Source organism: Chiloscyllium plagiosum, chromosome 18, assembly GCF_004010195.1.
Source record: "Chiloscyllium plagiosum isolate BGI_BamShark_2017 chromosome 18, ASM401019v2, whole genome shotgun sequence".
In the NCBI taxonomy this organism is placed as follows: Eukaryota; Metazoa; Chordata; class Chondrichthyes; order Orectolobiformes; family Hemiscylliidae; genus Chiloscyllium; species Chiloscyllium plagiosum.
In genome coordinates, this window is record NC_057727.1 from 18,938,483 (window position 1) to 18,955,981 (window position 17,499).

At 38.8% G+C, this 17,499-nt stretch overlaps 1 protein-coding gene across 2 annotated transcripts in view; it reads right to left on the reverse strand.

Annotated features, from left to right (window-relative positions):
- Nucleotides 1-17,499, reverse strand: part of stab1 (stabilin 1) — a 273,869-nt gene that overhangs the window by 26,657 nt on the left and 229,713 nt on the right. For both annotated transcript variants that reach the window (XM_043707873.1, XM_043707874.1), the window contains 6 exons: nt 8,967-9,198; nt 7,597-7,746; nt 7,066-7,170; nt 5,823-5,930; nt 3,828-4,021; nt 2,768-2,909 (listed from right to left, as the gene is read on the reverse strand). In XM_043707873.1, the coding sequence (XP_043563808.1) occupies nt 2,768-2,909; nt 3,828-4,021; nt 5,823-5,930; nt 7,066-7,170; nt 7,597-7,746; nt 8,967-9,198 (931 nt within the window). The remainder of the gene's footprint in view (nt 1-2,767; nt 2,910-3,827; nt 4,022-5,822; nt 5,931-7,065; nt 7,171-7,596; nt 7,747-8,966; nt 9,199-17,499) is intronic.

Sequence of the window (17,499 nt, forward strand, 5' to 3'; positions counted from 1 at the left end):
ACAGATGAAAGGCTTAACAGACAATCAATTTTTCAATGTATAATTTCAGTTACATCACACTGTAAATTTTTGCTATAAATTCTGTGTGTTAAGATTGAGCCCTCCACTACCACCTGATGAAGGAGCGACGCTCCGAAAGCTAGTGTGCTTCCAATTAAACCTGTTGGACTATAACTTGGTGTTGTGTGATTTTTAACTTTGTACACCCCAATCCAATACCGGCATCTCCAAATCATGAGACCAATTAGACTTCATACAGTACTGTCCCAGCAGAGAATTGACATGTACTTGAGGCTTTCCATGACTGAACAGTTGTTATGCCTATTATATTTCGGGAATAATAATTCAAACATTACTTCAAAACCCAGCATGTTAGCTTGTGAACTTGAATTCAATTAATTAAATAAATCAGGAAAAATAAAGCTAATGTCTGTAATGGTGACTATTTGACTATTGTAAAAACACGACTGGTTTACGAATGTCGTTTTAAGAAAGTGTTAGGGCTGCCATGATTGAGTGCAGGACAAAATGGCTGATGGCTGCTCATGGCATAAACAATAAAACATAGGTGACAGTAGTTTTAGAGAGCTTGGGAAAACATTTTATTTTGTATAGTGCGCATAAGTTAGAACAATGATAGCTCCGTAGACCCAAGGTAACAGAATTGAGATAGCACAATAGGCCTCAATAATCTGAAAATACAGCTTCAGTTGTTTATGTAGAAGAAATGTATAAAACATTTCAGATCAGAATTCTACATTTAATTAGTTAATCTGTTACAATAAGATTTTTTAAATAATCATAGGTATAGATTCTAAATTAGTTATAGTTTTACATGCACACAAAAATATCAACCCATTTGTAGCATTTAAGGGTGGCACGATGGCTCAGTGGTTAGCACTGCTGCCTCACAGCGCCAGGGACCCCAGTTCGACTGTAACCTCGGGTGACTGTCTGTGTGACGTTTGCACATTATCCCAGTGTCTGTGTGGGTTTCCTCTGGGTTCTTGGTTTCCTCTGGGTTCTCTGGTTTCCTCCGGGTTCTCTGGTTTCCTCCCAAAATCCAAAGATGTGCAGTTTATGTGAATTGGCCATGCTAAATTGCCAATAGTGTTCAGGGAGGTGTAAAAGTCAGGGGTATATATAGGATAATAGGGTAGGGGAATGGGACTGGGCGGGTTACCCTTCGGAGGGTCTGTGTGGACTTGTTGGGCCAAAGGGCCTGTTTCCACACTGTAGGAGTTCTAGGATTCAAGCATGTGAAAAGAAAGAGTTATAGGTACAGTTACAAGAGAGTGTCTGCTTGACATTCCAAGGTCAGGTGAGAAAGAAACTGCTCATAACCCAAATAGCTAAAGAATTCGAACATTTGGTGTAACTTTACATATGTCTCTCTAATATTATACTGGAACTGATATTATGAATTTTAGAACAATTGGTAGATATTTATATCCTTTTATATCTTCTATAATGAGATTAGTAGGAATAATAAATTACATAACAGAATTTGAAAAGTCATAAACTATTGGCAATTAATGTGATGCAGCTGGCAAGTGTGTGAAGAGGAGTATGGCTAATCAGTATATTGGAATGTGATTGAATACAGTATCCACTGTAGTGAGAAGTCTCAAGGGAAATCAGAGTCTGAGAAACATCATGAGACCATGGAAGACCAGGGGTTAACCATAAGCCTGTCCATCTCTAGCCATGCAGTTACATGATTAGCTTAATTGGAAGTGTAAGTAATTAATTAGTCATAGAGACATAGTGATGTACAGCACGGAAACAGACCCTTCGGTCCAACGCGTCCATGCTGACCAGATATCCCAACCCAATCTAGACCCACCTGATAGAGTCGTAGAGATTATTAATGATTGCTATGTATTTGCTAAATACAAATGTAAACAAACGTATGGTCTTTCCTTTGTTCGTTGAAGAACATTCTAGATTCTCAGAGGGTCTCTTCCCACCAAGGTAATTTCAATAAACTCTTCGATGCTGTGAGTGGGCCTCCAGGTGTTGAGTGATTTATTTGGTAATTCTGCTCTAAAAGAAGGAATCTTAGTGCTCTATATGTAACAATAGACCCACTTAACAGACTCTTAACTGTTCACTAAGTTGCAGGGCAAGTTACATCCACCATCTTAAGTGCTCACTCTCTCCAACATTGGAAAAACATGGCTGCATGTATATCATCCGCAAGAGCAGCTCACCAAGGTTGTTTAATAGCATCTTCCCATCCTGCAAAAACTATCAGTGAGAAAGATAATGTCTGTAGGCACATGGGAACACTACCACATTTCATGTTCCCATTCAGATTTCGTGATATTCTGACTTTGAAAAACATTACTTTCTCTTCATTGTTGCTCAATCAAAATTTTGGAGCTCCGTGACTAACTCTGGGTGTTGCTAAACACTGATTGCTGCACTTCAGGAAGGTGGCTCACTACAGCAATGACAATTAGGATTGAGAATAAATGTTGATAGGACTAGTGGTGTCCACATCCTATAGATGAATAAGTTTAAGAATGTATTTTTGCATGACCAACTGAATTGCAGACTTTTTTGGAATATTTGTCTCCAAACTTGTGCACAGGATTTCTCCTGTTTCGATTGACAATTATTAAAACAGAAGTTTCCTGGATCAATGTAGATTGAAGTCTCATTGGTCATTATAGAGAACCAATCAATGTTTTATGTAACCACTTTCATCATAGCAAATTAAAAGTTAAGTAAAATGCTGCAACATAACAAAATAAAGTCTCACCTTGAAAATGGAGATCATTGCAAAAGGCATTAGGATGACATAAATTCCTTTCAAGACAACGATCTCTCGGTGGTTTGGCATTTACTAAACATTGGATACCATCACCTCTGAATCCTTCTTTGCATTCACACCTTCGTTTGTTCTACAACAGAGTCCTTTTTAAATTTTTTGAATCAACTTATTTCATGAACTACTCATCAAACATATCTGAACTCTAGGTTTAAACTGAAGCACCAATTGTGAGCATTACAGTTACAAAATTATTTCAAATTGTGCTCCATATCTTTTAAGAACATAATTACAGAACATCTTATAAAAGTTAACTTGAACATTTACTATCTCTTGAGTATACCAAATACCAAAATTAATGCTGTAAATACCATTTTTAAAAATGTTTGAAAAATTACACCTCCTGTAAAGTAGAAAAGAGAAGCATTTCATTCAAGCACATATGATATTGGTTAATTTCAAAACATGCCTTTGCAATTTTGAAAAGTGGTTTAATTATGACAAATTCCTTTTAGACTTCTTATTTAACTAAATTGAAAGTTTATTTTCAAAAATCATTTGATAGATGGAATTTTATTCATTATTTTCAAAGCATGACTGGCACAGTATAATTTCCCTTCAAATAATAGGTGAGGGAGGTAGTATTGAAAGATTCTTCATTACAGCCCTCAAAGATTATCCGAGGTATATTGATAATAACTGTGCCTTAACATATTGAGATGTCTGTCAATCCATGGTCTCAAAATTATTCTGACTCCAAACATATGACATTCATTAACTGCCAGCTGGCTGACTGTAAGCAATTTGAACATGAAAATATAACACTTTTTCCAAAGAACTGTGACCAGTGTTACAGTCAGGAATCCAATGTAAAAACAACAAGTCTATAACCTCTTCCCCCAACTGGTTACTTACTCTTTATTAATCTTGGCAGTTGTAAAAATGGATCTATATACCAGCAGTAAGTTAGAAGTTGCCCTTAATGATGCTAACAATGTATTTCAGTTCACAAATAATAATATTAACCAGTCCTAATATCTTTTGCACTTACTGGTCCAATATTAATGCATATTGCATGTTCGCTGCATCCACCATTCCTGCCATCGACACATCGATCTATGGGGCTACAGAAATAGCCGTCACCCTCGTGTCCTGGTTGGCAAGTGCAGGTTATGTTAATCCCACTTTGACTACAGGCAGCATATTGGTGGCAGCCTCCATTATTGTTCTTGCAGCGGTCGACCACTATATATAAAATTACCATATTAATGAATGCGCTTTGATTCCCTTCTTTCCATGCAAGAACAACAAGATAGATTTTGTGGCTAAATAAAATCTTATTATAGTATTCTGTTGACTTCTGCTATATCTCTTCTTTTTTTTAATTATTCTTGAACAGAGTTTAAAAATATTAGCCAGCTCAAACCTGGTCCAAAATCTGTTCTATCCTTTCAGAGAACTATGACCTAACCAATGTGCCTATTGAGGGTTATGCCTTATCCTTCCAAAGGGAATAAAACTGAAAGCTTCCCAAGAGTCCAATTGGCATGTTAAAAATGACAACCATTGAATTTGAGATGCCTTTTCGCAGACAAATTTCTGTCAGATTTCCTGTGCAACACTCATGGAATTGGGTCAGGGCAGAATATCCTACTTGTTCTATCCAGAAGTAATTTTGTCTCATTTTTCCACCACGCAGTTGAGCAAATCTTGTGATTAAAGAACTAAAATTTTGTATCAGAACCCTACAGCACAGAAGGAGATGCATTATGCCTCTACCAGATCTTTGAAAGTGCTGTCACACTTAGACAAAAACCAAGAGTGTGGGGTTATGGTCCTCAGTTCCTCATCCTCATGTAGCTGTCCAACTTCCTATTGACATCATTAGTAATTTTAACTTGCACCATCACATTAAGTAGAACCTCCCGGATTCCATCAACTCTTCAAGTGAAAACGATTCTGCTTATCTTTCCTCTAGATCTTTTTTCTTTTCCTTCTATTAAGAATTAACTTACTAGAGGGAACAAGTTTTCTGTATCTACTCTTATCGAAGTGCCTCATCATTTTGAATACTTCTATTAAATCAGCTGACAACCCTTTCTATTCCAAGGAGAAGAGCTGTAGCTTTTCTAATCTCTCCTCATAACTGATATCCTGAATTCCTGATAGATATTTTCTATCCAAGAATGTTTATTACACATCTCTGGAGCAGGTGGAATTTAAACGAGGCCTCCTGGCCCACCATCATTGCACCATCTAAATCCTGCAGTGTCCTGCTTTTGCTACTTTCTGAACTGAACTTAAAAAGGTAGGGACATGAGATTACAGTAAAATCCTCCAGTAAAAGAATCACTATCAGTGCAGGCACTGTGGGCTGTCATCATAATTTGTGGGCGGCACGGTGGCACAGTGGTTAGCACTGCTGCCTCACAACGCCATGGGTGGGTTTCGCTTCGGCGTGTCGGTGTGGACTTGTTGGGCCGAAGGGCATGTTTCCACACTGTAATGTAATGTAAAAAATGTAATGGAACTGATCCAGCAAAAAAAAGGTCAATAGTGTAAAATTGTCCCTAAGAGAGTGAATGTAGAGGCAATTATAAATGTCTCTGCACAAGAATGCCATGGACAACAATAAAGTTTTTTTAAAATTGCTTTTTTTCAGAAAAAAAGGGAAAGTAGAACTTTTTAAATAGGGAAAGTAATAAAACTCTACATTAATTTCTGACTTATAGAGGAGTTAGCATCAGTATGATGACCAAAGTATGCTCCTTCCCTATTTAGTACTGCAATGGTGTTAAAATTCTATCACCTCACTGAGGCCCTAAAATTAATTTATACATAGCGTGTATATGCAAATTGAGTCTGAAAATAATCTGTTTGCAATTTTAAAATAAATGCTTAGAATCCACCAATAGCAAACTGAGAACACCTACTGGCCCCACAATTTAGGTCTTCAGCTGAATATAAGCTAATCTGAAATCGAAACAACCAAATAGAATTTACAATTATATTTGTTAAGCTTAGCTAAACATGTATATGTACTTGCCTGTACATTTTCTTCCGTCACCTTTATAGTATGGATTACACTCACAGATGTTGTCACTTCTGCAAACAGCATTGCGATCACACTTTGGGGAACATACAGATTTTACAGCTACATTAAACAAAAATACAAAAAACTCAGTGCTTCAAGACTGGAGTATAAATGACACTATATACAATAAAGAAAATTAATCAAACATGACAAAGACACTAGTTTCAATCTCCTGTTCAGTGGATAAATCACCATCTTGACTGCTGCACTTTAATCCATGTTTCAAAAGTAGCATGTTTGGAAAGTTAAGTTTTATGCAAATCTTAAATCAGTATGTTTTAATTCTTTGATTAAAGGATTACTCCCACCCTTTTCCAACCAACTGCCCTGACTGCCCCAAGAGTCAGCTCTAATTGGCATCAATTAGGGACAGCTTTCACTTTTTCTACATTCCTTTCACTATTGAAAACCCCACAAAAAAAGGCTTATTCAATGAGCTAGATTTTTAACAGTGATCTGAGTAATATCAATTGTTGAACCACCAACTGCCCCTGAAATAACATGTGGAATATTATCAAGTTTCTCTGTCATGATTAATTTATAGATATTTCAACTATATGTTTAAAATAACAAGAGTTTTTTTCAAAACAGCTGAGATTCTACTTTTCAGTTCATGTATATGTTTAAATCTATATTTTGCATAAAGTGTTTCAAAAGTAATTTGGTTATTAGTGCTTGCAAAGTCGGAATTGGCTGACTGAGAATTCTGTAATGTGATTAGTAGCATAGAGTGATGATATTACTGCAACTCAATACAATTTTCTTACCTAGAAGTATTCATCCTTCTGCCCATGAATGTTAACAGCAATATTGATGTAGGAGTAACATTACACTCAATTTGACTTTACTGATAGTGCTAGAACAGTGAAAGCTATATTCATTCATATGTACAAAATATTACAAAGTAAATAAGATTTCCATTGGAGAAAACTAATTCAAATTGAGCAATTTGCAATTCTTCAGTTACAGTAATTTGCTTTATCAATTGATTTAGTTTTAACTTTGGAATTTGGAATTTGACAATGAATTGAATAAATAAACTTTTCTGACTTCAGTAAGTCACAAAACCATATGTATTAAAATGGACTTGCACTCATGTAAGTTACAAATAACTGCAAAATAAGTGACAATAACATATAATATTGGGCTCATTAATTAATGTTGATTTCAAAATTACATATGTAAAATTACTTGCCAAATCTTGTTTCACAATATTTTCCAGTCCATCCTTCTCTACAGAAACAAGTTCCAGCACCAGAAATTCCTTCATCACAGATTGCATTTCCTGTGCAATTACATTCTGTGAGATTTCAAAAAAAAGTAACGTGAAAGTTGCTATAATTCAAGGAGTTAGTCCAGGTGAAACTCATTTTGTAGACTGTAATAGCAATAGACAAGTGATCTAGATATAAGCAAATTCTTCGCAGAGCTCTCAAATGGTTATTCCTTTATCACATGACAACTTTTGTATAGAAATACTGCTGAGATGTATGATCTATATGAATACAGCCTGAATAGTTGAATGTAGTATTTGTAAGCTGCGTTAGTTCTGCATATTTGTTCAAGCAGATTTCAAAATTTCAATAAAAGCAATTTAAGGAATGCATTGGTAAACTAGGTTATGCATTTTGGTTGTAGGACATCACATCAGGTAGAAAATACAAAGCAAAACTACTAACTTTTCTTGCAGTAATTCAGAGAACATAGAGTTGGTTGCGATACATACTTTTGCAGTTCGGTCCATATCTACCAGTTTCACACAATTCACAGGCTGTTCCACTGAACCCCACTGAGCACTGGCATGTTCCATTTCCGAGTCTTCTATCATTACAACTTCCATGAGAACTACAAGGTGACTGTATTCCTCCAGGGCACACTGAAATAGTAAAGTCTCAGGGTAAATCTGCTAGATTAACAAAGAGTTTTGGGCCTGGGCCTTGAGTGAATGGGGGATGCTTCATTTGAAGGAGGCCAGTCAGCCCTATGGACTGAATCTTCGCATATCTTGGCAAACGTTTCTTTCTGTTAAGCCTAGCTAGTTTTCTCATTCAGCATTTCAAAATCATTACCTCTTCAGAATACTTAAACATGATTTTGTCCTTAAGAACATGATTTTTTCTTAAGGACAAAATCATGTTTAAGTATTCTGAAGAGGTAATGGAAAGGGTAGATGGGGTTAACACTTTGGACATGGTACACATGGATTTCCAGAAGGCATTTAATAGTGTCTCACAACACACCTGAGGAAAAGTGTAGGGTCTGATGTAAAAGGGACAATAGCAACATGGATACAAAATTGGCTGAGTGATAGGAAACAGACTAATGGTAAATGGATATTTTTCAGCACACAGTAAGATTTTGTTTTAAATGGAGTACCCCAGGGATTGGTACTGGGGCCCTTGCTTTCTCTGAAATATATTAATAATCTGGACCCTGGTGTGCAGGCGACAATTTCCAAGTTTGCAGGTAACATAAAATATGGAAGAATTCTAAGGAGGATAGTGTGGAACATCAAAAGGATGTTGATAAATTGTTGGAGTGGATGGATAGGTCACAGATGAGGTTGAATGCAGAGAAGTGAGGGGTGATGGTAGGAAGAACATTGTGCTTGACAGATCTAACTACTCTCCCCTGCTCTTTCCCAATAGTACTGCAAATGTTTCCTTTTGAAGGATTTATTCTGTCCTGTTTTGAATATTACTGCCTGAATCTCCTTTCACTAGTCAATCATGTCGTGCATCATTTAAAAAAACTCACTGCATGAAAAATGTCTTCTGACTCTTTTGTCTTTCAATTTGCTTCCTCCCACTATTTACAGCATCATAACCCCTTATAATTGCGAACTTTATTAAATCTTCCCTTAACTTGCTCTACATTAGGGGCTATCTTAGTCTCTTCATACATATTCAAAGGTTAGTTTCAAATATTCAATTATATGCCTGTTGCTGGCTTATAGCGTGATTTATTTAAAGTTGAAGTGAAAATGCACTTAACTTCAAGAAAAAAACAGTGAGCAATAGAGGAAAAAGCAGTGTACGTATATCTCAAACCAGACTATGGTGATAGAATTGTGACATGTGTCGTATCTGACATTACCTTGACAATAAGGGCCATAATGATGTTTGCAACACTGAGGAATCCACAGGGGATTAACACATTGTCTGCTGCAACCACGTATTGCATGGAGATGACCTTGACGAACCCATTTTCCTCGGATCAGTTTAAAGGGAAATGCAGCAGTATTGATCCGATCACTGAACTGCTCCCGAAGGTGTCTGCTTGGCTTGTTTGCTTGGTTGTACCAACAGCTTTGGTAATCAGTGCCATCCTTTAAATTGAAAAGCAAAAATAAAGATCTCTCAGGATTTTATTTCTGAACAGTAAGTTATTGGAACCTCTAACAGGCTGTGTAATACATTAACCACACTGTACACAATTTGTTTTTATTAGAAACATTTTGAATCTAGGCTTTTAATTTCATTAAAGTTCTACTTTTGGAACATAAAAACATCCACAAAGCCTCATTTTTCAGTAATATATTGCTACTAACTCCTCGTATTTTATATTTCTTTTTCTAGAAATGTTAATTTTTCAGTGAGGATATCATCAGAGTATTACACCTGCCGTGCAGTCACTTATTAAACAGTCAGCAATGGGACCAGGATCAATCTGCATGGCTAAACGTAGTGTTAGCCTAATAAAAAAGGTAGATGGGAGTTCAGAACCTCTGTATTCTGTTTTATTCATACATCTAGAATGTCATCAATCCACCTTTGTGATTATTTTCCTAGGATGCCCTGCCTTTCCATTTTCCTTTTGTCATTGACCGCATCACCTCCTGCAGGTCAGGCCAAGGAGGATGCATGAATTCTTCAGTAGGCCAGAGCCCGCTAGGCCTCAGACCAACAGAGGACTCCTATCAAGGTCATCTCAGGCAATAAGGCATACCAATCAGGCTGCCTCACTTCAGTTGTGGGCATAGGTTTGTACTTTGGTGTACAAGGAGGAAAAGATTAAAAAATGGTAAAGGAACAAACTTTGAGATTGTAAAAGACCATGGTGAGGCCTCTTCTGAAATACTGTATGTAGTTCTGGTTGTCTTGTTATAGAAAGGACATTATTAAACTGGAAAGGGTTCAGAAAAGAGTTATTAGGATGTTGCTGAGAATGGAGGGGTTGAGTTATAAAGAGAGAGGCTGGATAGGCTGGGATGTTTTTCTACTGGAACATAGGAGATAAAGGAGTGACCTTATAGAGGTTTATAAAATCATGAGGGGCATATATTAGATGAATAACAAGAGTCTTTTCCTTAGGATGGGGCAGTCCAAGACTAGCGGGTATATTTTTAAGGTAAGGGGAGAACGATTTGGAAAGGACATGAGGGGCAACATTTATACAGATTGATTCACGTGTGGAATGAACTGCCAGAGGAAGTGGTGTATGCAGGTATGGCTACAACATTTAAAAGACATTTCGATAAGTTCATAAATAGGAAAGATTTTTGTGCAACCTCCTATTGTAGAAAAATCACACTTTAGAAGCAGCACATAAAGTGTTGGAGATGGAATCGTGTTATAGCCAGCACACATTTTAAACGTTCATGCTTTAGAAACAGTGTCCCCAATTCATCAATTGCATTACTGCAAACCTATGTTAAAAAAATGCACGTTATGGCAGAACAACCTGTAGTTTGCGAATATGGTCAGCATGGACTAGTCAGACTATCTATAAAAATGGCACAGATGTCTAATCACCAAATATGAAATACACATATGAATAAATATTTAATTTCACTTCATTCATGTATGCAGTCATTTGGTTGTACAGAACATGAGTATTGCTGAAAAAAAAGTTTGCATCATTGCCATAGCTTTCTTTTTTGCATTTTTCAGGACAATTCAAATTGCCAAAGTAAAATGAAAGCAATATGTACACTTTGCGAGAGGGAGGGCTGATTGGCGAGTTTTGAGAAGATTTGTAGCTCAGTTTGAGGTTCTGGATGTAGGTTTGCTCGCTAAGCTGGAAGGTTCATTTCCAGATATTTCATTGCCATACTAGGTAACATTTTCATTGGGCCTCCAGGCAAAGCTCTGCTGATAATTCCTGCTTTCTATGAAACCCAAACATATAAATCGAAAGTAGGAATTATCAGCAGTGCTTTGCCCGGAGGCTCACTGAAGATGTTACCTAGTATGGTGACGAAATGTCTGGAAATGAATCTTCCAGCTCAGTGAGCAAACCTACGTCCGAGGGAGCTGATTGATTGGCAAGTAGAATCTGATTGGTAGAGATGTTGCCAAGATGAATACATCAGTTCATTGACAACTGACATAAAATCATATCTAATGTCAGATACAGTGTTGTGAAACTTTGCAAGCACTAGTGAACTGAGTATGATCAATACTTTGCCTGTTGAGAACAAAGGGCTAAGCTGTTGGTTACAATCTGCCAGTCTTTGCAACATACAGGCTACCTTCTGAGCATCACACAGGCACTGATATTTATATACCACATTATTCACTTGCATGATAGGCAGAACATCTTTCTTGGTTCGATGATGACATCGTGTCAGTGACGAACAGTACTGAGGTCGCAACCTGTTGCTCAAACCCTTGAGGTACCTTACCTAGGATATTATAAGTTTGGCACTTTTCAGGACCAAATATGATTGCTGTCGGCCTGTTCATGAGTTTGCCTGATATACAGCAAGAAGTGATCTGATCAACATAGCACTGCCCTGCAGGATTACTTAAATGCATTCTTATTTCATCACCAGGCTTATACAGACCTGGATGAGCATGGACCCAGCACCACTGTGTGAATTAGGAATCATTAAACTACTGAATTCAACAACTCAATGCCATTGAGTTTAGTATTAACAACACTCTGTATGTGCCAATAGGTAGTGTTGTCATGGGATTTCTGCTAGGGCCAAGCTCTCTGAAATATCTTTAGGTTCCATGAAAAATTAGCTCTCAATGGAAATTACATAAAAATGGGACATTAGGACCGGCTCCTGGGGAGATGATGCATGTAGCATCAGAAAAGAGCTGAGGTGGAGTTTTTGCATGGCGTTTTGCTAAATCCTTTGGGAGGGTTTTAAACTAATTTTGGAAGAAGGGTGTGGGAGCCATTAGTAGAGAATATCAGGGTTCACAAAATACTAGGGGAGGCAGCTGTCTCCAGAGTAGAGAGGAAGAATTATGTTCAAAACAGATACACATATATAAATGCATGGAGTAAAGTAAATAAGGCCGGGGTGTTAAAGATGCTGGTTAGAAGGTTGGGTGAGCAAGTTTGCGGATGACACGAAAGTCGGAGGAGTAGAATTATGTTCAAAACAGATACACATATATAAATGCATGGAGTAAAGTAAATAAGGCCGGGGTGTTAAAGATGCTGATTACCATGTGGAATATTTGATGTCATGGCAATTACAGCAAGGGCAAGACTGGGTATTAAATATCCCTGGGCATAAGATTCAAAAGGAAAAGAAAGGAGGAAGAGAAGCAGTATTGGATTAAGAATTGGGTATTATTGTGCTGGAGAAAGAGGATGCTTCAGAGGGTTCAAGGATAGATTCAATTTGGCTAAAGCCAAGGAATAGAAAGGATACAATTTACATTGTAGTCTATAGATCATCATCTAGTGTAAAATACAGGATTAACTGAAACAAGAGTTTATTAGGAAAAACACAAACTGAACTGTGGCTACCTTTAAAGAGGAAATGGTTCACCAACAGTAAAGGTATGCTCCCTCAAAATAGTAAAAGTAGGACAAACAAATCCCTGGATGCCAATGAAGGTAGAAACTAACATTAGTAAGAAAAAGTATACTTAATACAGGTGTAAGGCAGAAAGTAGAATGTTGAACCAAGAGGTATACTGATGGCTTAGAGGGAAGGTGAAAAAAACTAAGAAGCAAAAAGGAATTATGAGAATCAATGAGCAGATTATAACCGACATTTCCATGGACGTATAAATAGTTTTAAAAAAGTGGTTAGAGGAGGAGTAGGACCAATTAATGATCAAAAAGAGAATTTACACATGAAGGCAGGGGGCATGGACAAGGTGGTAAATGAATACTTTGTATCTGAATTTCCTGAAGAGTAGAATACTGCCCAGGCCATGGTGACAGAGAAGAAACTCTGTCAGTAGAAGATTTCAAAATTAATAAGGAAGGAGTCTTGGCTAGGCACAACAACATGGAAATGATGTTGAACTTGTACATGACGTTTGCTAGACCTCAGCTGGCTATTGTGCACAGTTATGAGTGACACATTATAGGGTAAAAATGTGAATGCTTTGGACAGAATACAGAAGTGATTTATAAGATTGAAGAAGTTGAGATTGTTCACTTAGGAGAGAAGGCAGATGAGAGGATATTTGATAGAAGCTTTCAAAATCATGAGCATACAGAGTAGATAGGGAGAAGCTGTTCCTGCTCAGAAATGAACAAAGAGGGGCCTGGATTTAAAGTGATGTGCAAAATAAGCCAGGCTAAAGTGAGAAAATGTTTTTTCACTCAGCAAGTAGTTCAGTCTGGAATGCACTGAAATGTGGCGGAGGTTGGTTCCATTGGAGATTCAAGACAGCATTAGATGATAATTTGAATTGAAAGACTGTGTAAGGGCATGTGTGTACCAACAGGAGATTGGCACTAGATAATAAAACACAGAAAAAAGTACATTACAGGAACAGGCCTTTCACCTCACCATGTCTTTGCTGACCATGATGCTATTCTAAATTAATCCCATCTGCCTGCACATGGTCCAAATCTCTCTATTCTCTGCCTGTTCATGAGTCTAAATGCCTGTTAAACTTTGCTAATGTATCTGTTTCTTCCACCTCCATTGGCAGCACATTTCAGGCACCCATTACCCGGTGTGTAAAAAATACTTTCCAAACACTTCTCCTTTAAATTTTCCCTTCTCTCACCTTAAACCTATGCCCCCAGTACTTGATCTCTGGGAAGGCGACTCTGACTATTCACCCTATTCATGTCTCTCATCATTTTATATACTTCTATCAGGTCACCATTCCAATGCTCTAGCGAAAACAACACAAGTTTGTCCAACCTCTCCTTACTGCTAATACTCCCCAGCCCCTTTTGCACTCTCTCCAAAGCCTACACATCCTTCCTCTACTTCAGCAACTCGAACTGTGCACAGCACTCCAAATGTGGTCTGACTAAAGTCTTATACAGCTGCAACATGACTTGCCAACTTTTATACGCAACACCTCAACCAATGAAGGCTTTTTTTCTTCTATATTCCTTTGTGTACCACTGCAGTCCATGTGTTGCAGGCTGACGCACACGAGGGAGAGAATTCCAGGATTTTGACCCAGCAACAGTCAGGAATGTCAGTGGGTTGGAGGCAAAGAGCATTCCCATGTAACTGCTGTCTTTGTCCGAAATGGAATTGGTCATGTCATATTCCTTCTTTACCACTTCATCCACTGTGATCATTGCATCAATGAACTTTGTTGAAATGTTTTGGCTTGCACTCATCAGAGCAATTTGGATGCTCATTTTGAATAGCTGGTGCATGTACGATGGGCCTCCTTCTGATCCGTAATACTTTCAGATTCTGTGATAACCATATATCCCTTACATATTTCTATTACGTAAATATGTTTGAAATGATCCCATGGCTAATCTAAGAATCTACTTCTGTGCCTTAATAACACACATATGTTCAAATTCACCTCTCAAATACAGTAGTAAAATGAACTCCTTTACCTTGATGTTATAGATGAGAATTAGCCAGGAATTCTCTATGACTGTCTACTGCAAACCTACCTTCATTGATCAATATAGATGTTGGGATTCCTACACACTGTAAGATTGGCCTTTAAGCAGTAGCCTCAGAAATAGGGTCCATGCAATGTATTCACTGTGCAAGCTACAGAGAGAATGCGTGTAAATGCTGCACTAGTTTCAATTTTTCAAAATTGATGACAGCCATTCTCAGGATAATTCTTTATCAACATCTTAACCAATTAGAGTCAACCTGTTAGATTTGAATGTCTAAACAAAGCTCAATTATCAACTGCTTATCATCATTAACTGGTGCATACTTCACAGCAATACAAAACCCATTGCTGTAGAGGTCACAGACATTTCAGGGCATTGTGTTTTATTCACAAATGGCTTTGGGCAATGTGGGCCTGTGGATATTTTATTCATTGTCTCACATCATCAGTTGTGATATACAGGTGCTGGTGTTGGACTGGGGTGGACAAAACTAAAAATCACACAACAGATTTATTTGGAAGTACAAGCTTTCGGAGCGCTGCTCCTTCATCAGTTGTTGCATCACTAGCATTGTGCCAAATTGAACTTTGTGCATAATTTGTAACGTTGCGGCCTTGGGACATATTTAGAAACCCATTTACTAGTGTTCACCTGATTATCATTCCTCAAGGATGCGCACACATTTGGAGAATATGTCTCAGATATATGAGTGCCTTGCAACCAAATTAAGAGTGCTTGTGGCCTCCGATGTTGCATAAGTCTGGGCTTGTTGTCCCATAGGCCTACATACTTTCTGTTTCTAGTCACCAGCGGTCATAAAAATATGCATTGTTATGCAGATAATGTGGCCTTCCCACTGGCAAAGATATCACCTGATTGTTCCAGCAGCAATTTTAAAAAAAATTCACTTGTGGAACATAGGCATCACTGACTGGCCAGAATTTATTGCCTATCCCTAGTTGCCTTACAGATGCAAGGTGGTAGTGAGCTTCCTTTGTGTACTGCTGCAGTCCATGTGTTGTAGGCTGACCCACACAAGGGAGACAATTCCAGGACTTTGACCCAGCAACAGTCAGTGGATTGGAGGCAAAGGGTATTCCCACATAACTACTGTGCTTGTCCAAAATGGAAGTGGTCATGAGGTTGGAAGCTGCTGACTAAGGACTTTTAGCGAATTTCTGCAGTGTATCTTGCAGATGGTACACATTGAGTATCAGTGGTGGAGTGACTCAATGTTTGTGGATGCAGTGCCAGTTCAGTGGTCTGCTTTGTCCCGGATGGTGTCCAGCTTGAGTACTGTTGGAGCTCACTCATCCAGACAAATGGGAAGTATTCCATCACATTCCTGACCTGTGCCTTGTAGATGGTGGACAAGCTGTGGGAAGTCAGGAGGCGAGTTACTCGCTGCAGTATTCTTAGCCTCTGATCTGCTCTTGTAGCCACTGCAATTGTATGGCTCATCTAATTCAGTTTTTCTGATCAATGGTAGCCCCAGGATGTTGATGATGGAGGATTCAGTGATGCTAACACCATTGAATATCAAGGGGCAGTGGTTAGATTGTCTCTTCTTGGAAATAATCATTGCCTTGCATTTGTGTCGCACGCAATTTACTTCCTACTCTTCAGACCAAGCTTGAATATTGTCTAGGTCTTGCTCCATTTGAAAAAGGACTATTTCAGTATCTGAGGAATCACGAATGGTGCTGAACATTGTGCCATCATCAGTGAATATCCCCATTTATGACCTTATGATGGAGGGAAAGTCATTGATGAAGCAACTGAAGATGGTTGGGCCTAAGACACTATCCTGAGGAACTCCTGCAGAGATGTCCTGGAGCTGAGATAACTGATCAACAACCACAACCATCTTCCTTTGTGCCAGGTAGGACTCCAATCAGGAGGATTCACAGTAGGGTTAAAATCAACAAGGTAAAAACAATGACTGCAGATGCTGGAAACCAGATTCTGGATTAGTGGTGCTGGAAGAGCACAGCAGTTCAGGCAGCATCCAAGGAGATTCCAAATCGACATTTTGGGCATAAGCCCTTCATCAGGAATAAAGGCAGTGATCCTAAAGCGTGGAGAGATAAGCTAGAGGAGGGTGGGGGTGGGGAGAAAGTAGCATAGAGTAAGCAAATGTGGCTGTGGTAGCGAGTTTGTTTCACAACATGGTTGAAGAGCTTCAGGGCAGAGGAAATGACCTGGGAGTTGCAGTGGGAGAGGGACTGCGAATCCTCTTGCAAGGATGCCTGCCTTGAAGAAGTTTTCCTCCCCTCTCTACAAGAATCTCAGGGAGTCCCTCTCCCACTGCAACTCCCAGGTCATTTCCTCTGCCCTGAAGCTCTTCAACCATGTCGTGAAACAAACTCGCTACCACAGCCACATTTGCTTACTCTATGCTACTTTCTCCCCACCCCCACCCTCCTCTAGCTTATCTCTCCACGCTTCAGGCTCACTGCCTTTATTCCTGATGAAGGGCTTTTGCCCGAAACGTCGATTTCGAAGCTCCTTGGATGCTGCCTGAACTGCTGTGCTCTTCCAGCACCACTAATCCAGTTATCCTGGAGCTATCAACCCATTGCACCCCACTAGTCAACTTCAAGAGCCCAGCATAGGCAGCACTGACCCAACCCTTTCTCTTCCATCATTGCTACCTGATAGTTCTCTTCTCCACCAATTCACAGGATCCATATGCCTAAAGTATAACACCTTTTCCTCCCTCCTACTTCCTGCACCTTTGCTTTCCTTCCTTCCTCCCCCTCAGCTTCCCACCAGGCCCCATATAGCCAGGCCTCTTTGCTCCATGCCCCTTAGACAGCTTCCAAAGAACCTTACTCATTGCACTGTCAAACAATGCCTCCCCAAGAGGAAA